Below are 25,594 nucleotides of genomic sequence, written 5' to 3'. Positions count from 1 at the left end.
TACTATTTTCTTCTTTTTTTCCCCACACCACACCATACCACACACACACACACACACACACACACACACACACTGGGGTGAGGTGAAGCTGGAGGAGGCAGGAGTCACACTGCAGCAAGCTCCTGGAAATATCGAATTACCTAAGTATTGGGAACAGGTTGAGGGCTACAGTGGTGTCCCAGGTTACATAAAGGTTCAGGGAAGAGTAAAAGCAAATAAAATACAATAAACAAGTAAAACTGAGTGAAAATAGTCGAGTGGAAAAGTTTGTTTTGGTCTAGAACAAAATCAAAGATGGCCGCCGCCACCACCCCCACTGAGAAGGTAGACACACCATCAGATGATGGTTTCAAAGGATTCTCACCACAAGATATAAGGAAAGGAGGTGTTCTTGGCAGGTTAGAGATAATTGAGGACATGCAAATGAAGTATGAAGAAAAAGTGCTTAAATTAGAAGAGGACAATGGAGCTCTTTGGAGTGAGCTTTGCACTCTAAAAGGGAGTATGCTTCAACAAGGTAAGATTATTACTGCATTAACAGACAAGGTAACAAATCAGGAGGAGCAAATCAAGGAACTAGTGAAAGAAAATGAGGCATGGAAAGTGAAGTGTGGTGACTTTGAAGAAATAAACAAGAAAATAGACTCATATGGTGAACAACTCCAAGCAAGCCTAAGGGCTAACATAGAGTTAGGTAAGGATCTCCAACTGGAAACTTCACTGACAACTCACATAGAGGAGGTGAATAAAGAACTAGAAAAGTATAAAGAAGAAATAAAAGCGACATATGCTCAAGTTGTAAAAGAGAAAGAGACTATCAAAGAAGTGTGTTCGGAAGTCAAAACCAGAAATGACCAACAAGAAGCAGAAATTAGGCAAGCAATTAGGAAAGAACTGGTTACCAACAGTAAACTGGTACAAAACACTGCAGATAGAACTAAGTCCATAATCATTTTTGGATGTTTAGAGAAGGAAATTTCATCTAGGGTGGACCGAGCGGCAGAAGAGATGAAAATCATAGAGAAAATAGTAGGTTTAGGAGAAGGCTCAAAGGAAAATGTCAGTGATTTTAGAAGAATAGGAAAATATGAGAAAGAAAAGAACCGCCCCTTAAGGGTGACCTTTAATGGAGTGAAAAACATGATGGAAGTGCTAAGAAATGCCAGGAAACTGCAGAGTGATGAGGTTGGCAAATCTTGGTCAATAAGACAAGACCTCTCCAAGGAAGACAGAGAAAAGCTGAAAATGAACTTAATTGAGGCAAAACGGCTAAATGGGGATAGAAATGAAGAAGACAGAAATTCTTTTTTTTACAAAGTGACAGGGACTGGAAAGCTTGTGAAAGGGTACATAAAAACAAAGCAACAAGATCAGTAGTGGAAGGGGGAGTAAAGAGCAAAGGAAAAGGGAACATGTTCCTGAAAATTGTATATACCAACATAGATGGAGTGAGGTCAAAAACTTTGGAGTTGCAAGATATAATCCAGCTTAGGGTCCCAGATATTGTTGCATTATCAGAAACGAAACTTGAAGGAAATATAATAAATGAAGTCATATTCCCAAGAGGCTACTCAGTTTGGAGACGTGACAGGAAAACTAGGAAGGGAGGAGGAGTGGCTGTACTGGTGAAAAAACACCTGAAGGTAAAAGAGTTAATATTTGAAAACCCTCGAGATATTGACATAATGGCATTGCAGGTCTGGAATCAGGATGATAACCTGATAATTGTAAATACCTACAGCCCACCAGCAAGCAACACGTGGACAAAGGAAGAACTGGATGACAAACGAGAGGGCCTCATAATGGTCATGAGAGATATTATTGTACAAGCAGATAAAGATAAATCACGACTGTTGATACTGGGGGACTTCAACTTTAGAGCAATAGACTTGGAGGCCTATGAAGCAAGAACGGAGGACTTTTGGACATGCAGATTTGTGAACCTCATTCTGGAGACATTCTTGTATCAACACATAAAACAAGCCACAAGAATGAGAGAAGGAGATATACCGTCAGTACTGGATCTAGTATTCACCAGGAAAGAAGAAGAGATTTTTGACATCCAGTACCTTCCTCCCTTGGGAAAGAGTGATCACGTCCTGTTAGACATTAAATATGCTTTAAGATATCATCTAGAAGAAAATGGGGACATTGAAACAGTTGATAAACTCGATTTAAAGAGAGGCAACTATGGGGAACTTCGAAATTTTTTTAATGAGTGTAATTGGACAGAATTGTTGCTAGGCAGGGAAGTAAATGAAATGTATGCCAAATTTTTAAAACTATACAAGGAAGGCACACAAACATTCATACCAAAACAGAGATGCAGGACCAGAAAACAGGATTGGTTCGACAGAAATTGTGAGAGGGCAAGAGACTAAAAGACACAAAAATGGAATCAGTATAGGAAGAGGCCAAACCCCCAAACATACCAGCGATACAAAGATGCGAGAAACAACTATACGGCAGTAAGGAGAGAGGCAGAAAGAAATTTTGAAAAAGGGATAGCAGATAAATGTAAAACAGAACCAGGCCTATTCTACAAATTCATAAACAACAAATTGCAGGTAAAGGATAATATCCAGAGGTTGGAAATGGGAAACAGATTCACGGAAAATGAAAAGGAAATGTGTGAAACATTAAATGAAAAGTTCCAAAGTGTGTTTGTACAAAATGAAATCTTCAGAGAACCAGACACAATAAGAATTCCAGAGAACAACATAGAGCGGATAGAGGTGTCTAGAGATGAAGTGGAAAATATGCTAAAGGAGCTCGGGAGGAACAAAGCAGCTGGCCCAGATGGCGTTTCACCATGGGTTCTGAGAGAATGTGCATCTGAGCTCAGCATTCCACTTCACCTGATCTTTCAGGCATCCCTGTGTACAGGAATCGTAGCAGACGTGTGGAAACAGGCTAACATAGTTCCAATCTACAAAAGTGGCAGCAGGGAAGACCCCCTCAATTATAGACCTGTATCATTGACAAGTGTAATAGTGAAAGTATTGGAAAAGCTAATCAAAACTAAATGGGTAGAACACCTGGAGAGAAATGATATAATATCAGACAGACAGTATGGTTTTCGATCAGGAAGATCCTGTGTATCGAATTTACTCAGTTTCTATGATCGGGCCACAGAGATATTACAGGAAAGAGATGGCTGGGTTGACTGCATCTATCTGGACCTAAAAAAGGCTTTCGACAGAGTTCCACATAAGAGGTTGTTCTGGAAACTGGAAAATATTGGAGGGGTGACAGGTAAGCTTCTATCATGGATGAAAATTTTTCTGACTGATAGAAAAATGAGGGCAGTAATCAGAGGCAATGTATCGGAATGGAGAAATGTCACAAGTGGAGTACCACAGGGTTCAGTTCTTGCACCAGTGATGTTTATTGTGTACATAAATGATCTACCAGTTGGTATACAGAATTATATGAACATGTTTGCTGATGATGCTAAGATAATAGGAAGGATAAGAAATTTAGATGATTGTCATGCCCTTCAAGAAGACCTGGACAAAATAAGTATATGGAGCACCACTTGGCAAATGGAATTTAATGTTAATAAATGTCATGTTATGGAATGTGGAATAGGAGAACATAGACCCCACACAACCTATATATTATGTGAGAAATCTTTAAAGAATTCTGATAAAGAAAGAGATCTAGGAGTGGTTCTAGATAGAAAACTATCACCTGAGGACCACATTAAGAATATTGTGCAAGGAGCCTATGCAATGCTTTCTAACTTCAGAATTGCATTTAAATACATGGATGGCGATATACTAAAGAAATTGTTCATGACTTTTGTTAGGCCAAAGCTAGAATATGCAGCTGTTGTGTGGTGCCCATATCTTAAGAAGCACATCAACAAACTGGAAAAGGTGCAAAGACATGCTACTAAGTGGCTCCCAGAACTGAAGGGCAAGAGCTACGAGGAGAGGTTAGAAGCATTAAATATGCCAAAACTAGAAGACAGAAGAAAAAGAGGTGATATGATCACTACGTACAAAATAGTAACAGGAATTGATAAAATCGACAGGGAAGACTTCCTGAGACCTGGAACTTCAAGAACAAGAGGCCATAGATTTAAACTAGCTAAACACAGATGCCGAAGAAATATAAGAAAATTCACCTTCGCAAATAGAGTGGTAGACGGTTGGAACAAGTTAAGTGAGAAGGTGGTGGAGGCCAAGACCGTCAGTAGTTTCAAAGCGTTATATGACAAAGAGTGCTGGGAAGACGGGACACCACGAGCGTAGCTCTCATCCTGTAACTACACTTAGGTAATTACACTTAGGTAATTAAATTACACACACACACACACTAGGCGTGCTTGCTCGGGGTGAGCTGACGGTAGGTACCCCTCTCTAGGTCATCAATAAGGTGTACAGAGTGACTTAAAATAATTAATTTAAAGTAGGTCTCAATATCTCAAGTATACAACTCCTTGTGGCTCACTCTGGGTACAGGGCTTGACACATCCCCCCCCCCACCTTCCCACGCCTTACACTGTCCCAAGACACCCCCCCCTACCCCTCCCCCTATACACAAACACCCCCGCACTCAAAACACACACACACACGCTCATGCACACATGCACACCGTGTATTTTGACCGTGTCGTGGCACAGTCGATTAAGGCGCGTCTGGGATCCTCTCAGACGTAGGTTCGAACCCTCATCAAGGCCCTTTGTGGATTTGTTCAGAACCAAAACACCTAACCAAACCTAACCTATGCCTATATATGCACAATATGCTAATATATTATAATATTAATTTAAATTTGAGAAAATTCCCGTTTTTATTTTTTTATATCTATATACTGTAGTCGTACAAAAACAAAGATGGCCGCCGCCACCACCACTGGAAATGTAGACACACCAACAGATGATTGTTTCAAAGGATTCTCACCACAAAATATAAGAAAAGGAGGTGTTCTTGGCAGGTTAAAGATAATTGAGGATATGCAAAAGAAGTATGAAGAAAAAGTGCTTAAATTGGAAGAGGACAATGGAGCTCTTAGAAGTGAGCTTTGCACTTTAAAAGGGAGTATGCTTCAGCAAGGTAAGATTATTACTGAATTAACAGACAAGGTAACAAATCAGGAAGAGCAAATCAAGGAACTAGTGAAAGAAAATGAGGTGTGGAAAGTGAAGTGTGGAGACTTTGAAGAAATAAACAAGAAAATAGACTCATATGGTGAACAACTCCAAGGTAGCCTGAGAGCTAATATAGAGTTAGGCAAGGATCTCCAACTGGAAACTTCACTGACAACTTACTTAGAGGAGGTGAATAAAGAACTAGAAAAGTTTAAAGAAGAAATAAAATCGACATATGCTCATGTTGTAAAAGAGAAAGAGACTATCAAAGAAGTGCGTTCCAAAGTCAAAACCAGAAATGACCAACAAGAAGCAGAAATTAGGCAAGCAATTAGGAAAGAACTGGTTACCAACAGTAATCTAGTACAAAACACTGCATATAGAACTAAGTCCATAATCATCTTTGGATGTTTAGAGAAGGAAATTTCATCTAGGGTGGACCGAGCAGCAGAAGAGATGAAAATCATAGAGAAAATAGTAGGTTTAGGAGAAGGCTCAAAGGAAAATGTCAGTGATTTTAGAATAGGAAAATATGAGAAAGACAAGAACCGCCCCTTAACACTTTCGCCCGGGCATGACGCAGCATTGCGTCATCCGTTTACTGGCGGTAATACCGGGGATGACGCAGCATTGCGTCATCCATTTTAAATAATCGCCAAAAATCAGGTTTTTATCCGTTTTTTTTGGGACTGGTTTTAAAATGTGCGCCGATGTCTTCCCATTTTCTTTGTTGAGCCTCGTGGCCCTCAGGTGGCTTGGCACACGATGTCGGCCCATTCTTTTCGCTCCACTGTTGTGACCAATGTCGCCTCCCCTCACATCTCAAACGTGTGAACATTTTGTCTATTTTCGGTGGCTATACTGTATTTCTTACTGCGGCTTTAGAAACTATCTACGCTTACTCCACGATGGATAGTGATCATGAACAAGGCCCTTCCAGGAAGAAAATTGTGAAAGAAAAGCTTGAAAAGGAAGGGAATTGGGAGTGTAGCTGGAAGGCGTCTGAGCGCTCACTCGCGGCTAATGAGTGGCCCGTCTTCAACTCGTCGGCGGTTGGAGCGTGACCAGGTTTTTTATTTTATATGCTAATGTTTTTCTAGAGAATTCTATTGCGAACCCATTGAGACCAAAATGAAAGACCTAGGACAAAAATTGAGGTGACCAGAGTGAAAATAGTGAAAACATTTTATCGCATTTGCGCACTCCTGGGTAACTCATTCGCACTTTCTCTGTTTGCTGCGGGTAATTAGCCAGGCTTTTGGAGTTTATATGCATTTAGTGCTGTAGAGAATTCTATTGCGAACACAATGATACCAAATTTAATCTCGTAGGACGAGAATTAAGGTGACAACGTTGAAGAGAGAATACACTTTTCAGAATTTACGCACGCTCCCGTGACACCCTGGGTCCCATATCGCACAGTTGAAGGGTGGCGCGCGGGGTACGCTAAAGTTTTAAGGGTGACGTTTAATGGAGTGAAAAACATGATGGAAGTGCTTAGAAATGCCAAGAAATTGCAGAGTGATGAGGTTGGCAAACTTTGATCAATAAGACAAGACCTCTCCAAGGAAGACAGAGAAAAGCTGAAAATGAACCTAATTGAGGCAAAACGTCTAAATGGAGATAGAAATGAAGAAGACAGGAATTCTTTTTTCTACAAAGTGACAGGGACTGGAAAGCTTGTGAAATGGTACATAAAAACAAAGCAACAAGATCAGTAGTGGAAGGGGAAGTAGAAGAGCAAAGGAAAAGGGAACATGTTCCTGAAAATTGTATAAACCAACATAGAAGGAGTGAGGTCAAAAACTTTGGAGTTGCAAGATATAATCCAGCTTAGGGTCCCAGATATTGTCGCATTATCAGACAAAACTTGAAGGAAATATAATAAATGAAGTCATATTCCCAAGAGGCTATTCAGTTTGGAGACGTGACAGGAAAACTAGGAAGGGAGGAGGAGTGGCTGTACTGGTGAAAAAACACCTGAAGGTAAGAGAGTTAATATTTGAAAACCCTCGAGATATTGACATAATGGCATTGCAGATCTGGAATCAGGATGTTAAGCTGATAATTTTAAATGCCTACAGCCCACAAGCAAACAACACATGGACAAAGGAAGAACTGGATGACAAATGAGAGGGCCTCATAATGGTCATGAGAGATATTATTGTACAAGCAGATAAGGATAAATCACGACTGTTGAAAACTGGGGGACTTCAGCTTTAAAGCAATAGACTGGGAGGCCTATGAAGCAAGAACGGAGGACTTTTGGACATGCAGATTTGTGCCTGTCAAATGTCTCATTCTGGAGACATTCTTGTATCAACACATAAAGCAAGCCACAAGAATGAGGGAAGGAGATGTACCATCAGTACTGGATCCAGTATTCACCAGGAAAGAAGAAGAGATATTTGACATCCAGTACCTTCCTCCCTTGGGAAAGAGTGATCACGCCCTGTTAGACATTGATTATGCTTAAAGATATCATCTAGAAGAAAATGGGGACATTGAAACAGTTGATAAACTCGATTTAAGGAGAGGTCACTATGGGGAACTTCAATTTTTTTTTAATGAGTGTAATTGCACAGACTTGTTGCTAGGCAGGGAAGTAAATGAAATGTATGCCAAATTTTTTAAAATATACGAGGAAGGCACACAAACATTCATACCAAAACAGAGATGCAGGGCCAGAAAACAGGATTGGTTCAACAGAAATTGTGAGAGGGCCAGAGACCAAAAGACACAAAAATGGAATCAGTATAGGAAGAGGCCAAACACCCAAACATACCAGCGATACAAAGATGCGAGAAACAACTATACGGCAGTAAGGAGAGAGGCAGAAAGAAATTTTGAAAAAGGGATAGCAGATAAATGTAAAACAGAACCAGGCCTATTCTACAAATTCATAAACAACAAATTGCAGGTAAAGGATAATATCCAGAGGTTGAAAATGGGAAACAGATTCACGGAAAATGAAAAGGAAATGTGTGAAACATTAAATGAAAAGTTCCAAAATGTGTTTGTACAAAATGAAATCTTCAGAGAACCAGAAACAATAAGAATTCCAGAGAACAACATAGAGTGGATAGAGGTGTCTAGAGACGAAGTGGAAAAAATACTCAAGGAGTTAAGTAAGAACAAAGCAGTTGGTCCAGATGAAGTTTTACCATGGGTTCTGAGAGAATGTGCACCTGAGCTCAGCATTCCACTTCAACTGATTTTTCAGGCATCCCTGTGTACAGGAGTTGTAGCTGATGTGTGGAAAAAGGCTAACGTAGTTCCAATCTACAAAAGTGGAAGCAGGGAAGACCCCCTTAATTATAGACCTATATCATTGACAAGTGTAATAGTCAAAATATTGGAAAAAATAATTAAAACTAAATGGGTAGAACACTTGGAGGAAAACGATATAATATCAGACAGACAGTATGGTTTTTGATCTGGAAGATCCTGTGTAATGAACTTACTCAGTTTTTATGATCGAACCACAGAGATTTTACAGGAAAGAGATGGTTGGGTTGACTGCATCTATCTGGACCTAAAAAAGGCTTTCGACAGAGTTCCCCATAAGAGATTGTTCTGGAAACTGGAACATATTGGAGGAGTGACAGGTAAGCTACTAACATGGATGAAAAATTTCCTAACACAAAAATGAGGGCCGTAATCAGAGGCAAGGTATCGGATTGGAGGAATGTCACGAGTGGAGTACCACAGGGTTCAGTTCTTGCACCAGTAATGTTTGTCGTCTACATAATAAACATTACTACCAAACAAGATCTACCAGTGGGAATACAGAATTACATGAACATGTTTGCTGATGATGCTAAGATAATAGGGAAGATAAGAAACCTAGATGATTGTGATGCCCTTCAAGAAAACCTGGACAAAATAAGTATATGGAGCAACATTTGGCAAATGGAAATTAATGTGAATAAATGCCATGTTATGGAATGTGGAATTGGAGAACATAGACCCCACACACCTATAAATAATGTGAGAAATCTTTAAAGAATTCTGACAAAGAAAGGGATCTAGGGGTGGTTCTAGATAGAAAACTGTCACCTGAGGACCACATTAAGAACATTGTGCGAGGAGCCTATGCTACACTTTCTAACCTCAGAATTGCTTTTAAATACATGGATGGAGAAATACTAAAGAAATTGTTCACGACTTTTATTAGACCAAAGCTGGAATATGTAGCGGTTGTATGGTGCCCATATCTTAAGAAGCACATCAACAAACTGGAAAAGGTGCAACGACATGCCACTAAGTGGCTCCCAGAACTGAAGGACAAGAGCTACGAGGAGAGGTTAGAGGCATTAAATATGCAAAAACTAGAAGATAGAAGAAAAAGAGGCGATATGATTACAACGTTCAAATTAGTAACAGCAATTGATAAAATTGATAGGGAAGAATTCCTGAGACCAGGAACTTCAAGAACAAGAGGTCATAGATTTAAACTAACGAAACAAAGCTGCCGGAGAAATATACGAAAATTCACTTTTGTAAACAGAGTGGTAGACAGTTGGAACAAGTTAAGTGAAAGGGTAGTGGAGGCCAAACCCGTCAGTAATTTCAAAGCATTATATGACAAAGAGTGCTGGGGAGACGGGACACCACAAGCGTAGCTCTCATCCTGTAACTACACTTAGGAAATTACACACACACACACACCAGGAAGCACCCCGTGACAGCTGACTAACTCCCAGGTACCTATTTACTACTAAATAGCATCATCAGCATTACTGTGTACTCACCTATTTGTGCTTGCGGGGGTTGAGCTTTGGCTCTTTGGTACCGCCTCTCAACTGTCAATCAACTGGTGTACAGATTCCTGAGCCTACTGGGCTCTAGAATATCTACATTTGAAACTGTGTATGGAGTCAGCCTCCACCACATCACTGCCTAATACATTCCATCCGTTAACTACTCTGACACTGAAAAAGTTCGTTCTAACGTCTCTGTGGCTCATGTGGGTACTCAGTTTCCACCTGTGTCCCCTTGTTCGCATCCCACAGGTGTTGAATAGTTTATCCTTGTTTACCCGGTCGATTCCTCTGAGGATTTTGTATGTTGTGATCATGTCTCCCCTTACTCTTCTGTCTTCCAGTGTCGTAAGGTGCATTTCCCGCAGCCTTTCCTCGTAACTACTGCCTCTTAGTTCTGGGACTAGACTAGTGGCATACCTTTGGATTTTTTCCCAGCTTCGTCTTGTGCTTGACAAGGTATGGGCTCCATGCTGGGGCCGCATACTCCAGGATTGGTCTTACATATGTGGTGTACAAGATTCTGAATGATTCCTTACACAGGTTCCTGAATGCTGTTCTGATGTTAGCCAGCCTCGCATATGCCGCAGACGTTATTCTTTTTATGTGGGCTTTAGGAGACAGGTTTGGTGTAATATCAACTCCTAGATCTTTCTCTCTGTCTGTTTCATTAAGTACTTCATCTCCTATTCTGTATCCTGTGTACTTCATCTCCTATTCTGTATCCTGTGTCTGGCCTCCTGTTTCCACTGCCTAGCTTCATTACTTTGCATTTACTCGGGTTGAACTTCAACAGCCATTTGTTGGACCATTCACTCGGTCTGTCTAGGTCATCTTGTAGCCTCCTACTATCGTCCTCAGTTTCAATCCTCCTCATAATTTTTGCATCATCGGCAAACATTAAGAGAAACGATTCTATACCCTCTGGAAGATCATTTACATATATCAGAAACAGTATAGGTTCAAGGACTGACCCCTGCGGGACTCCACTCGTAACGTCTCGCCAATCTGAGACCTCACCCCTCCCACAGACTCGTCTCCTGTTACTTAGGTACTCCAGTATCCAATGGAGTACCTTCCCTTTCACTCCAGCCTGCATCTCCAGCTTTTTCACTAGCCTCTTGTGTGGCACTGCATCAAAGGCTTTCTGACAATCCAAAAATATGCAGTTTGCCCACCCTTCTCTTTCTTGCCTTATTTTTGTTGCCTGGTCGTAGAATTCAAGCAACCCTGTGAGGCAGGACCTGCCATCCCTGAACCCATGTTGATGCTGTGTTACAAAGTTCTTTCGCTCCAGGTGCTCCACTAGCTTTCTTCGCACAATCTTCTCCATCAGCTTGCATGGTATGCAGGTTAGGGACACTGGCCTGTAATTCAGTGCCTCCTGTGTATCCCCTTTCTTGTATATCGAGACTACGTTAGCTGCTTTCCAAATTTCTGGCAGTTCCCCTGTTGCCAGTGATTTGTTATACACTATGGAGAGTGGTAGGCACAGTTCTTCTGCTCCTTCCTTTAGTATCCAAGGGGAGATTCCATCTGGGCCTATAGCCTTTGTCACATCCAACTCTAGTAAACACTTCCTTACTTCCCCGCTGGTAATCTCAAACTCTTCCGGTGGTTCCTGGTTAGCTATTCCCTCTCTTATCTCTGGGATTTCTCCTTGCTCTAAGGTGAAGACCTCCTGGAATTTCTTATTCAGTTCCTCACACACTTCCTTGTCGTTTGTAGTGAATCCTTCTGCCCCCTATCCTTAATATACAACCTGTTCCTTTACTGTTGTTTTTCTCCTGATGTGGCTATGCAGCAATTTAGGCTGAGTCTTTGTCTTACTTGCGATGTCATTTTCGTATTGTCTTTCTGCCTCTCTTCTCATCCTGACATATTCATTCCTGGCATTCTGGTATCTTTCTCTGCTATCCAGTGTCCTGTTATTCCTATAGTTTTTCCATGCCCTTTTACTTTGCTGCTTAGCTAGCCTACATCTCTGATTACACCATGGGTTTCTCATCTTCATTTCACTGTTTTCCTTTTGGGCTGGGACAAACTTGTTTGCTGCATCCTTGCACTTTTGCGTGATGTAGTCCATAATATCTTGGGCCATCTTTTCCCTGAGCTCTGTTTCCCATGCTATATCTGTTAGGAATTTTCTTATCTCCTCATAGTTTCCCTTTCGGTATGCTAACCTTTTGGTTTCGGTATCCCTCCTCGAGTTCAATAACCCTTCTTCAATCAGGTACTCAAACACCAATACACTGTGGTCGCTCATTCCCACTGGGGCCTCAAAACCGATTTCTCTTATGTCAGTGTGTGTGTCAGTGTTATGTAATTACCTAAGTAATTACCTAAGTGTAGTTACAGGATGAGAGCTACGCTCGTGGTGTCCCGTCTTCCCAGCACTCTTTGTCATATAACGCTTTGAAACTACTGACGGTCTTGGCCTCCACCACCTTCTCACCTAACTTGTTCCAACCGTCAACCACTCTGTTTGCGAAAGTGAATTTTCTTATATTTCTTCGGCATCTGTATTTAGCTAGTTTAAATCTATGACCTTTTGTTCTTAAAGGTCTAGGTCTCAGGAAATCTTCCCTATCGATTTTATTAATTCCTGTTACTATTTTGTATGTAGTGATCATATCACCTCTTTTTCTTCTGTCTTCTAGTTTTGGCATATTTAATGCCTCTAACCTCTCCTCGGAGCTCTTGCCCTTCAGTTCTGGGAGCCACTTAGTACCATGTCTTTGCACCTTTTCCAGTTTGTTGATGTGCTTCTTAAGATATGGGCACCACACAACCGCTGCGTATTCTAGCTTTGGCCTAACAAAAGTTGTGAACAATTTCTTTAGTATATCGCCATCCATGTACAGTATTTAAAAGCAATTCTGAAGTTAGAAAGCGTGGCATAGGCTCCTCGCACAATATTCTTTATGTGGTCCTCAGGTGATAGTTTTCTATCTAGATCCACCCCTAGATCTCTTTCTTTATCAGAATTCTTTAAAGATTTCTCACATACTGTAATATATAGGTTGTGTGGGGTGTATGTTCTCCTATTCCACATTCCATAACATGGCATTTATTAATATTAAATTCCATTTACCAAGTGGTGCTCCAGATACTTATTTTGTCCAGGTCATCTTGAAGGGCATGACAATCATCTAAGTTTCTTATCCTTCCTATTATCTTAGCATCATCAGCAAACACATTCCTATAATTCTGTATACCAACTGGTAGATCATTTATGTAAACAATAAACATCACTGGTGCAAGAACTGAAGCCTGTGGTACTCCACTTGTGACATTTCTCCAGTCCGATACATTGCCCTCATTTTTCTATCGGTCAGAAAATTTTTCATCCATGTTAGAAGCTTACCTGTCACCCCTCCAATATTTTCCAGTTTCCAGAACAACCTCTTATGTGGAACTCTGTCGAAAGCCTTTTTTAGGTCCAGATAGATGCAGTCTACCCAACCATCTCTTTCCTGTAATATCTCTGTTGCTCGATCATAGAAACTGAGTAAATTCGATACACAGGATCTTCCAGATCGAAAACCATACTGTCTGTCCGATATTATATCATTTCTCTCCAGGTGTTCTACCCATTTAGTTTTAATTATTTTTTTCCAATATTTTGACTATTACACTTGTCAATGATACAGGTCTATAATTAAGGGGTCTTCCCTGATTCCACTTTGGGGGGTGGTGGAAAAAAAAAAAGAGAGAGAGAGAGAGAGAGAGAGAGAGAGAGAGAGAGAGAGAGAGAGAGAGAGAGAGAGAGAGAGAGAGAGAGAGAGAGAGAGAGAGAGAGAGAGAGAGAGAGAGAGAGAGAGAGAGAGAGAGAGAGAGAGAGAGAGAGAGAGAGAGAGAGAGAGAGAGAGAGAGAGAGAGAGAGAGAGAGAGAGAGAGAGAGAGAGAGAGAGAGAGAGAGAGAGAGAGAGAGAGAGAGAGAGAGAGAGAGAGAGAGAGAGAGAGAGAGAGAGAGAGAGAGAGAGAGAGAGAGAGAGAGAGAGAGAGAGAGAGAGAGAGAGAGAGAGAGAGAGAGAGAGAGAGAGAGAGAGAGAGAGAGAGAGAGAGAGAGAGAGAGAGAGAGAGAGAGAGAGAGAGAGAGAGAGAGAGAGAGAGAGAGAGAGAGAGAGAGAGAGAGAGAGAGAGAGAGAGAGAGAGAGAGAGAGAGAGAGAGAGAGAGAGAGAGAGAGAGAGAGAGAGAGAGAGAGAGAGAGAGAGAGAGAGAGAGAGAGAGAGAGAGAGAGAGAGAGAGAGAGAGAGAGAGAGAGAGAGAGAGAGAGAGAGAGAGAGAGAGAGAGAGAGAGAGAGAGAGAGAGAGAGAGAGAGAGAGAGAGAGAGAGAGAGAGAGAGAGAGAGAGAGAGAGAGAGAGAGAGAGAGAGAGAGAGAGAGAGAGAGAGAGAGAGAGAGAGAGAGAGAGAGAGAGAGAGAGAGAGAGAGAGAGAGAGAGAGAGAGAGAGAGAGAGAGAGAGAGAGAGAGAGAGAGAGAGAGAGAGAGAGAGAGAGAGAGAGAGAGAGAGAGAGAGAGAGAGAGAGAGAGAGAGAGAGAGAGAGAGAGAGAGAGAGAGAGAGAGAGAGAGAGAGAGAGAGAGAGAGAGAGAGAGAGAGAGAGAGAGAGAGAGAGAGAGAGAGAGAGAGAGAGAGAGAGAGAGAGAGAGAGAGAGAGAGAGAGAGAGAGAGAGAGAGAGAGAGAGAGAGAGAGAGAGAGAGAGAGAGAGAGAGAGAGAGAGAGAGAGAGAGAGAGAGAGAGAGAGAGAGAGAGAGAGAGAGAGAGAGAGAGAGAGAGAGAGAGAGAGAGAGAGAGAGAGAGAGAGAGAGAGAGAGAGAGAGAGAGAGAGAGAGAGAGAGAGAGAGAGAGAGAGAGAGAGAGAGAGAGAGAGAGAGAGAGAGAGAGAGAGAGAGAGAGAGAGAGAGAGAGAGAGAGAGAGGAGGTGGGGAGAGATTTATTTATTGATTTTTTTGTTGTTGTTGCATGGATATTCCTGTATGGGTCCTAAGCCTCTGGCTGGCCCACTAAGTGTTACTGCTTTTTGTTTTACTTAGGCAGAGTATGAGTATTTATGACTCGTATGGTCGCTTCAGTAAGATTTTACCCCATGTGTTTAACAACTACTTCTGCTTTGTTGAATCTCAGTTGAAATCTTATTGGGTTTGTAACTGTGCACTGTGTTTGACAATGTTCCAGTGGTCTGTCAGGCATTTCTCCACAGTGCTGACATTTTCTCTCATCTTCTGGAACCTGTAAACCTATTTCCCATGCACATGGGTATCCAAGCCTGATGCAATGTAAGTGTACTTCTGTTGTTCTACTGCTCCCATTCATCAAAATAGGTTGTTCGTAGTTGGTTGAATTCTTGTACCAACCCACAGATCTTGATGTTGCAACTGCTGTGTTGTGGTCACTGTACATCTTTTGCATTGCTCTATTTCTAATTACTTCTTAATCTGTGGTAGACTGTGGTATGTAAATGTCTACATACTACAATGTCAACTTCTCTTAGTTGCAAGTTTTGCAGCTTTGCCTGCAATGTCATTTCCTATTATTCCCACATGACTTGGCATGGGGGAGAGAAGAGACATGGAGAGGGAAAGAGAGGGTGAGTGGGAGAGGTTGAATGGGAAAGGTGGAGGAGGAGAGGGGAAGGAAAAGAGGGGAAGGGCAAGAGCTGGACCTAGACACCACTGGGTACTCCCGTCTAGTCAACATACAAAACTCATTCTAGAGTCATCTCCATCTTGTGTTACTTTTTGAAAATTTATTGTCAGGTAATACATACTGAGCCTAGATTATCACTGATACAGTGTATGTCTCTTTGTGTGTACTGTACTTAGATTAAAATTGTATACACATTTTGTATGTGTACTTTATCTTCATTGACATTTGATTAATGTTCTGTATGTGAACTGTGCCTAAATTATATTTTAAACCATGTTCACAATGTGTAAACACTTTACTGCACTTAGCTTATACTGGTGTGTGATATGCATTACTGCCATAATGTAGATTTCAACTTTATTTCCCGGATAATACTATAATTAAGGCAAAACAGGCATCTATTACTCCTGTAGATTCCTTAGCTGACAACAAAAATCAATCATTAACAATACACAGTACATATTATATTTGTAAAATTGATTATGCAAGTAAAATTAATTAGACAAAATAAAAACATATTTTACTTTTATTTAATTATACATGATAAACTTCAATAAACAGTTACAGACCATATTTGAAGAGAACTAAGAATGCTTGCATTGGCCTTCACAATATTCAACTTGACACAGATGATTCATTTCAACGTCTCTGAAATTTGTTTCCTAAGACATCCATTCATTTTTTTATTTAATAAACCCAAATAACCATCTTGTATCATCATATTCAAACAATGAATTGTGAATTATTTTCTATATATACATATAAAACAGTCAACCCCCCATTTATCCAGACTTTACCCACTTCCCTAGACCATACATTATCCAGACTTCCAACTAGGATTAAAATGCTATACACCATTGTCTCTTTTACTCCAAACATATGGGAAATTAAAATTTGAATGCACTCGTCAAGATTATTCAGTGAGTATACAAGAGGCCATGCCCAAGCACAGGCAAAATTTTTAACTTTCAAAGCTGTTGTCATCTACTGTGATTACTTCAGGATATTTACTGCAAAAAAGTGCTCTGCTTGTTTTATTCTTTTCTATTTTATTAAGCTCTCTGTCCCCCCCCCCACTGATTATTCTAAAATCAAGCTATCTTGGACTCTATTAGGGATTTACTTCAATTTATCCATGGAAGCAGTGCCACTATAAATAATATCCTGATAATACTTTAAATTTTGATGTGAGGCTAACATTAAGACATTAAAAAAAATGGTTTCACATATTCTTTTCCCCATAATTGATATGTTTGTTCAGGCCTCATAATAGTTTTGTTTGTTCATTCACCGTATGAGTTTCATTTGTTCATTTCCATATAATACTATAGTATTGTTTGTTTACTCATCATAATAATTTAATTTGTTCATTTCCCAATACTAGTAATAGTTTTGCTTGTCCATTTTCTCATAATCATTTTATTTATTTACAGTAATAATTTTGAGTGTTCCTTTATCACAACAGTTTTGTTTGTTCATTCCGCATGATAGTTTTGTTTGTACATTTATCAAAATAGTTTTGCTTGTTCATTCATCATCAGATTTGGTTAATCATTCATCACAATCATGTAGTTTTATATATTCATTGTCATTTTGTAAATTTGCTTGTTCATTTCCTGTTACATAAAAACAAAATACAGTAACTACACCAGTAAGGAATTCTTTACACAATAAGTGGTAATGATGCAGTATAAAACTGTACCGCACGTCTTCACGAGTGATCATCAGATGCCTTTGCTGCCAAGTACAATATTGTAGGAAATTCAGAGGGGCAAATCTTGGGGTGCTTAGCCCAATAGCAATTACATACAGTATTGTGATGTACAGATAAACAATATCTATTTGCAAAGGAATAGAGTACAAGAAATTATGCCTGAATCATAGTTATTCATTTGAAAAACTTAAATTTGTAATTTATGCTAAAGTAAAATAAAAATACAGTATAAAATCATTTAAATGTCAAACTAAAGCCAATTAAAACAAATCCCTTTATGTTTTCTAATTATGTTTTTGCCTGTTTTAATATACAATACCACACTAATCTTTTTACAATAAAAATTACAGTTCTACTACAAAGTTGTGCCTAGGAATTAACAATTCTTATGTTCCATAACTATAATAAAGAAATAATTAAAATATACAATATGTCAATAACACAATTCAAAACTGCAACTGCACTTCTGCAACTCTATTATCAAGTAGCAAATGCACTTGCATTCTTATAAACAAGAATATAACTTAAACTGAATATCTGTAACCGAAAACAGCTGCCAATTCATCCCTACCAGTCATTTTCAGAAATCCGGTCAACTCGTTATCCGGACGATTTCCTCGGGAACGGCGTTGTCCGGATAAACGGGGGTTGACTGTAATTTAAATAAAATATAAACTTTTATATAATAATAACTTTCATCATCATATTTAACATGCTTTTTCCTGCCCTCAAAGCACGATGGTGTGTAGAAACTAACACAGAAGCTTCAGTAACTGTTAATTTCTCACCTAAGATTCAATGCAAAATCCCAGCGTTGAATGTAATGAAATGCCTCTTTCTGGAGGAGCCCCAGTGGCTCCCTGAATTTATCTTGCCGAGATTGCTTCATACTAAAAGATCACATAAGTTGCGGAAGTTCTGTTTGGCCTACTGGGGACCAGAACCATAACATGGCCCACTTCCTGGAGGCACAGGGAGCAAGTGACAATTTGCCACCCACATCGGAAAAACTTCCAGAAAGTTAGCGAAGCTTTACATACAACTGGAGGATTCACAGAAAATGAAACCTCGAAAACACCTAAAAAGAGTCCCATAGAACAAGACAGTCACTTAAACTAGCTCAAAATGCATTAGGCAGCCTAGCTCTAACCCTTAGCTGGCTCCCTGGTCAGTTCTGGAGCTGATGAAGAAACCAACAAGTAACAGACGAACCTGAAGGAAGGGGTAATCCAGGGAGCCACCAAGGCTTCTACAGAAAGAGGCATTTCATTACATTTAGTGCCAAGTTTCTGAGGGATCCCCCTGGAGGAGGAGGGAGCCACCAGGAAGCCCCTTGGTGGCTCCCTGAAACTAACCACAGACAAAAAAAATGGGACTTACCAGGAAGTAGGAGAAGCAGCAGACACCAGGATGAAGAAGAGAAACCAGGCTGGGAGACACTGCCCAAATCACTACACAACCGACTGGGACCAAGAACATTGACTAAATAATGGGTCGCCAAAACCCCATTAGAATGCCAAATCCCCCCCGAACCCAAATACCAGCCTTGGATGTGTTGGAGAACAACAACATATCCAAGGCTGGCCAATGCCACATATTTGCAAACATCAGGGACTAGAAGGTAAACCTCAGGCTGGTTAGCTTTCATGACAATGAGGATGACCTGAGAAATGTGAGCTCTGGAACAGGAACTACCAAAACCTTCCAGAAGTGACACACAATATGGACAATCATTCATATTTGGAAACATTCAAGGTTTAAAGCCAAAGTCAAGAAATAAAGTTAAGTTCATAAATGGCCTCCTAATAGAGTCAAACTCAATATTTGGGGCATTCATGGAAACTCATACAAAATATTACATGGATGGTGAAATCTGGATTCCAAATTATAATTTATATAGATGTGATAGAAAAATTAGATCAAATGGAGGAGTAGGTCTGTATATTAAAGAAGACCTGGTATGCACAGAGCTACTACACTCAACCAATGAGGTGGTAGAGGTACTTGGAATTAAGGTAGAAAAACTTAACCTAATTATTATTCTAATATATAAACCGCCAGATACGACGGTTGAGGAATTCACAGAGCAGATGCACAAAATAGAGAACATCCTTGATAACCTAGCAAACCCAGCTCCAGATATTATCTTCCTTGGAGATTTCAATTTACCAAGTCTAAGATGGGGAATGGTAAACACAAATATCATAGCAGGGAATGACCCAGGAAATAACCAACCACAGGTCAGAGAACTTTTGAGATTCTGAGACAAATTCTCGCTCAATCAACAGATTACAGAACCAACAAGGAACGAAAACACACTAGACTTGTTATTCACAAACAATGAAGAACTAATCAGAGACATTACAATCTCAGATACTACATACTCAGACCATAAGCTCGTTGAAGTGCGAACTAGCATAAATAACAGAAGTAGGTCTAAGAGACCAAACAAGCGAGAAGGAGTATTCAATTAATTCAATTTCTACAATAAGAGGATCGACTGGGAAAAAATAAATGTAGACCTTGCAACCATTCAATGGGAGACTGTCTTAAGCGACAAAACTCCTACACAGGGAATACCTCAACTGACAGCTGAAGCTTACAAGGTCTGCTTGAAGTACGTGCCTGTGAGGAAAGTCAGAAAGAGGACCATTCTAGAAAGAGAACGCAGACGACTGTACAGGAGAAGGAAAAAAATAACGGAAATGCTTAGGCAGATACGCCTATCACACGAAAGGAAAATAAACCTAAGCAGGGAGATCGAAGAAATAGAACAAACGTTGAAGCGATCATATGAGTCTGAGGAAATGTAATTGGAACAGAAAGCTATACAAGAGATAAAGAAAAATCCAAAATATTTTTTCACATACGCAAAATCAAAATAAAAAACCTCGACCAGTATTGGACCGTTAATTACAAATGAAGGTACGTACACAGAGGACAACAAAGAGATTAGAGAAATTCTAAGAAGCCAGTATGAGGCTATGTTTTGCACACCAATAAACAACATGAAAGTTGATGACCCAGACAGCTTCTTTATGAATGACATTCAAGCTGCAGATAATATAACGGATATTAACACAAACTCGGAAGACTTTGAAAGAGAAATTGACAATATGCCCATGCACTCAGCTCCTGGGCCTGACTCATGGAATTCAATATTCATAAAGAAATGTAAAGTACCAATAGCGCGAGCACTCAGCGTAATATGAAGAAAGAGCCTGGATACAGGGAAGATACCAGCTGCACTTAAATCTGCAGATATAGCTCCTCTGCACAAGGGGGGGTAGTAAACCCTTGACAAAAAATTATAGACCAGTTGCACTAACATCACACATAATAAAAGTGTTTGAAAGAGTGATTAGGAATCAAATTTCTAGTTTTATGGAAAATAATGAGCTACACAATCCAGGACAACATGGATCTAGAGCGGGCAGATCCTGTCTGTCACAGTTACTCAACCACTATGACAAAATCACAGAAGCTCTACAAGAAAAGCAAAATGCAGATGTTGTATACACAGACTTTGCAAAGGCGTTTGACAAATGTGACCATGGGGTGATAGCACACAAAATGAGGTCAATGGGAATAACTGGTAAAGTAGGACGCTGGATACTCAATTCCCTGTCGAACGGAACACAAAGAGTAACAGTCAAACAAATAAAATTGAGTCCAAGCGCAGTTAAAAGCTCCGTACCTTATGGTACAGTCCTTGCACCGCTACTGTTCCTTATTCTCATATCAGATATAGACAAAAATACACGTCACAGCTTCGTGTCATCCTTTGCAGATGACACAAAAATCAGCATGAAAATTACCTCTGCTGAAGACATTGAAAAATTACAAGCAGAAAATAACATGATGTTTAACAGTGATAAATTTCAGGTACTCAGGTACGGCAAAAATGAGGATCTGAAACATAATACAGGGTACAAAACGCAGTCGAATCTGCCCATAGTAGGAAAACAGCATGTAAAGGATTTGGGAATAATGATGTCCGACGATCTAACGTTTAGGGAGCATAACCAAGCAAATATTGCGTCAGCCAGGAAAATGATAGGATGGATTACGAGAACTTTCAAATCCAGGGATCCCAACACAATGGTTGTACTCTTCAAGTCCCTCGTGCTGTCCCGTCTTGAGTACTGCTCAGTACTCACTTCCCCCTTCAAAGCAGGAGAGATTGCTGAAATAGAGGGAATACAGAGAACATATACGGCACGCATAGACGAGATAAAACACCTAAATTATTGGGATCGTCTCAAAGCTCTCCAAATGTACTCTCTAGAAAGGAGACGAGAGAGATACCAAATAATATACACATGGAAAATACTGGAAGGCCAGGTCCCAAATCTACCCAGTAAAATAACAACATACTGGAGTGAACGATATGGAAGAAAATGCAGAATAGAACCAGTGAAGAGCAGAGGTGCCATAGGCACAATCAGAGAACACTGTATAAACATCAGAGGTCCGTGGTTGTTTAATGTCCTCCCGGCGACTCTAAGAAATATTGCCGGAACAACCGTGGACATCTTCAAGAGAAAACTGGACTGTTTTCTAAGAGAAGTTCCGGATCAGCCGGGCTGTGGTGGGTATGTGGGCCTGCGGGCCGCTCCAAGCAACAGGCTGGTGGACCAAACTCTCACAAGTCGAGCCTGGCCTCGGGCCGAGCTTGGGGAGTAGAAGAACTCCCAGAACCCCATCAACCAAGTATCAACCAGGTATCAACCAGGGCACCAAGGAAACGGGGTCAACCAACAAGGCATCCACGAAAATAGAACCAGTGGCTTGCAGGTAACAACCAAGAGCTGCCACTGGACACAACAAATGATGCACCCTCCAAAACAGTACACTTCAATCTCCAAAACAAAAGATCGTCAATAACAAAGATAACTACCACCACAGATGCACACAAGCACACCAGCAGATGAATGTTTCAAAGGATTCTCAGCACAAGATACAAGGGAAAGAGGTTTTCTTGGCAGATTAGAGATTATTGAGGACAGACTAAAGAAGTATGAAGAAAAGGTCCTTAAATTTGAAGAAGACAAGGAAGCTTTCAGGGATGAGGTTCACACTAAAAGGAAACATTCTTCAGCAAAGCAGGAAAATTACCACCTTAACAGACAAGGTAAAGAGACAGGAGGAACGCATCAAGCAACTAGTGCAAGAAAATGAGGTACGGAAAGTAAAGAGTGGTGAATGTGAAGAAATTAACAAGAAAATATGCTCATATGGTGAACCACTCCAAAGAACCCTAAAGACTTACATGGCATTAGGCAAGAATATACAAATAGAAATTTTATGGACAACTCACATAGAGGAGGTTAATAAACAACTAGAAATGTAAAAAGACAAAATAAGAGAGACATGTGCAAGTTGTAAATGAGAAAAAGACAATCAAGGAAGTGTGTTTGGAAGTCAAAACCAGAAATGACCAACAAGAAACAGAATTTAGACAAGCAATTAGGAAAGAACTGGTTACCAATGGTAAATTAGTACAAAACACTGCAGATAGAAGTCCATAATAATTTTTGGGTGTTTAGAAAAGGAAATATAATCTAGGGTGGAAAGAGCTGCAGAAGAGATGAAAATCATTGAGAAAATAGTAGGTTTAGGAGAAGGCCAGCCACAATTCCAAGAAAAATGTCAGTGACTTTAGGAGGGTAGGAAAATATGAAAAAGACTAGAATCGCCCCTTAAGGGTGATATTTAATGGAGTGAAACAAATAACAGAAGTGTTTAGAAATGCCAGGAAATTGCTGCTGAAAATGAACCTCGATAAAGCAAATCATCTAAATGAGAATAGAAATGAAGAAAAAAAAAAAATTTCTACAGAGTGTAAGGGACTGGAAAGCTAGTGAAATGGTACATGAAAACAAAGCAACAAAATCATTAGAGGAAGGGGAAGTACAGGACAAAGGGAAAGGGAACAGGTTCCTGAAAATTGTAAATACCAACATGGATTGAGTAAGATAAAAATAAATACTGGAGCTAAATGATGTAATTCAGCTTAAGGCCCCAAATATTGTTGCACTATCAGAGATGAAACTTGAAGAAAATATTTTAAATAAGGTCATATTCCCAAGGGGCTACTCAGTTTGGAGTCATGATAGGAAAATTAGGAAAGGGAAGGAGTGGCTGTGCTGATGAAAGAACTCCTGAAGGTAAGAGAGTTAATAACCAAACACCCTCAAGAAGTGACATAATGGCATTACAGGTTTGGAATCAGGATGATAAACTGGTAATTGTAAATGCCTACAGCCCACCAGCAAGCAACACATGAGCAAAGAAAAGAACTAGATGACACACAAGAGCAATCTCTCATAATGGTTTGATTATTAGCTCTCATGATGGACCCCCTCTATCATGAGAGATTATAATAAAAGTAGATAAAGATAAATCACAACTGTTGGTACTGGAGGACTTCAACTTGAAAGCAATAGACTGTTGTCTACGAAACAAGAACGGAGGACATTTGGACAGGCAAATTTATAATTTAATTTTGGAGACATTCATGTATCGTAACACGTCAAGCAGGCCACAAGAATGAGGGAAGAGGATGTTTCGTCAATACTGGATCTAATATTCACCTGGAAAGAAGAAGAGATATTTGATATCCAGTACCTTCCTTCCTTGGAAAAGAATGATCGTGTCCTGTAGGAAATTAAATATGCTTTGCGATATAATCTAGAAGAGAATGGGGACATTGAAACAGTCGATAAACTCGATTTCAATAGAGGACAATATGGGGAACGTGGAAAATTCTTTAATGACTTTAATTAGACAAATGACTTGTTGCTAGGCAAAGAAGTATGCAAATTTTGCAAAATATATGATGAAGGCACACAAATATTCATACCAAAATGGAGATGCAGGACCATAAAATGGGATTGGTTCAACAGACATTGAGAGGGAGGGCCAGAGGGGAAAAGACAAGAACATGGTATCAATATAAGAAGAGGCCTAACCCACAAACATACCAGCACAATAAGCAAGCAAGAAACAATTAAACAACAGTGAGGAGACAGGGAGAAAGGAACTTTGAGAAAGGTGTAGCGGGCAAAAGTAAAACAGATCCAGGCCTTTTCTATAAATTCATTAAAAGCAAGCTGCATGTAAAGGATAAAATCCAGAGATTGAGAACAGGGAACAGGACTACTGAGAATGAAAAAGAAATGTGTGAAACACTAAATGAACAGTTCCAAAGTATGTTTGTATAAAATTAGATTTTCAGAGCTGGACCCAATGCCAATTCCAAAGCACACCATAGAATACGCAGAAGTATCATAAGACGAAGTGGAAATTTTTTTCAAGGGGCTAGGAAGAAATAAAGCAGTTGGACCTGATAAGAGTTTCACCTTGGGTGCTGCAAGAATGTGAAACTGAGCTCAATGTGCAACACTGTACTCAAATTTATATTCCAGACATCCTTGTGCACAGGAATCTTAGCAGATACTGTGTATGGAAGAAGGTAAACAGTACCAATCTATAAAAATGGTAGTCAACAGGAACCTCTAAATTATAGACCCGTATCATTAACAAGCATGATAATCAATCACTAGAAACCGTAGTCAAAGCCAAATGGGTTGAACACCTAGAGAGTAATGACATAATAACGGACAGACAGTATGGTTTTCGAACAAAAAGATCCTGTATAACAAATCTACTTAGTTTCATGAAAGAGCCACAGAGATACTACATGAAAGAGGTACTTGGGTTGACTGTATCTATCTGAACCTAAAAAAGGCTTTTGACAGAGTCCCACACAAAAGGCTGTTCTGAAAACTGGAACATACTGGAGGGGTGACAAGGAGACTTTTGACATGGATGAAAAATGTTCTAACCTACAGACAGTTGAGGGTGGTAATCAAATACAATTTATCTAACTTGAGGACTGTTACTAGTGGAGTACCACAGGTTCAGTTCTTGCACCAGTAATGTTTATCATTTACTAAACAATCTACCAGAAGGAATTCAGAATTATTTGAGCAATGAAAAATGTTCTAACCTACAGACAATTGAGAGTGGTAATCAAAAACAATTTATCTGACTGGAGAACTGTTACTAGTGGAGTACCACCACCACAGGGTTCAGTTCTTGCACCAGTAATGTTCATCATTTACATAAACAATCTACCAGAAGGAATTCGGAATTATTTGAACACATTTGCGGATGATGCTGAGATACTGGGGAAGATAGAAGACACAGACGATTGTAATGCCCTTCAAATCGATCTAGTTAAAATAAGTGCTTGGAGCATCAAGTGGCAAATGAAATTCAATGTGAATAAATGTCATGTTATAGAATGTGGCATTGGAAAACATAGACCATACACAACTAACAAATTATGTGGAAAGGA

The 25,594-nt window shown here is 39.9% G+C and overlaps 1 protein-coding gene across 6 annotated transcripts in view; it reads right to left on the bottom strand.

Moving 5' to 3' along the window:
• pygo (pygopus family PHD finger) overlaps positions 1-25,594 on the bottom strand; it is an 85,801-nt gene that overhangs the window by 45,418 nt on the left and 14,789 nt on the right. For 4 of the 6 annotated variants that reach the window (XM_045725903.2, XM_045725893.2, XM_045725886.2 and 1 more), the window contains exon 2: positions 17,801-17,881. The exons of the other annotated variants lie outside the window; for them this stretch is intronic. In XM_045725903.2, coding sequence (XP_045581859.1) covers positions 17,801-17,881 — 81 coding nt within the window. The remainder of the gene's footprint in view (positions 1-17,800; positions 17,882-25,594) is intronic. 6 annotated transcript variants of the gene reach the window in all.

This window comes from Procambarus clarkii, chromosome 10 (genome assembly GCF_040958095.1).
Source record: "Procambarus clarkii isolate CNS0578487 chromosome 10, FALCON_Pclarkii_2.0, whole genome shotgun sequence".
NCBI classification, from domain to species: Eukaryota; Metazoa; Arthropoda; class Malacostraca; order Decapoda; family Cambaridae; genus Procambarus; species Procambarus clarkii.
Note: the sequence above shows the minus strand (reverse complement) of the source record. Positions and strands in the feature narration are given on the sequence as shown.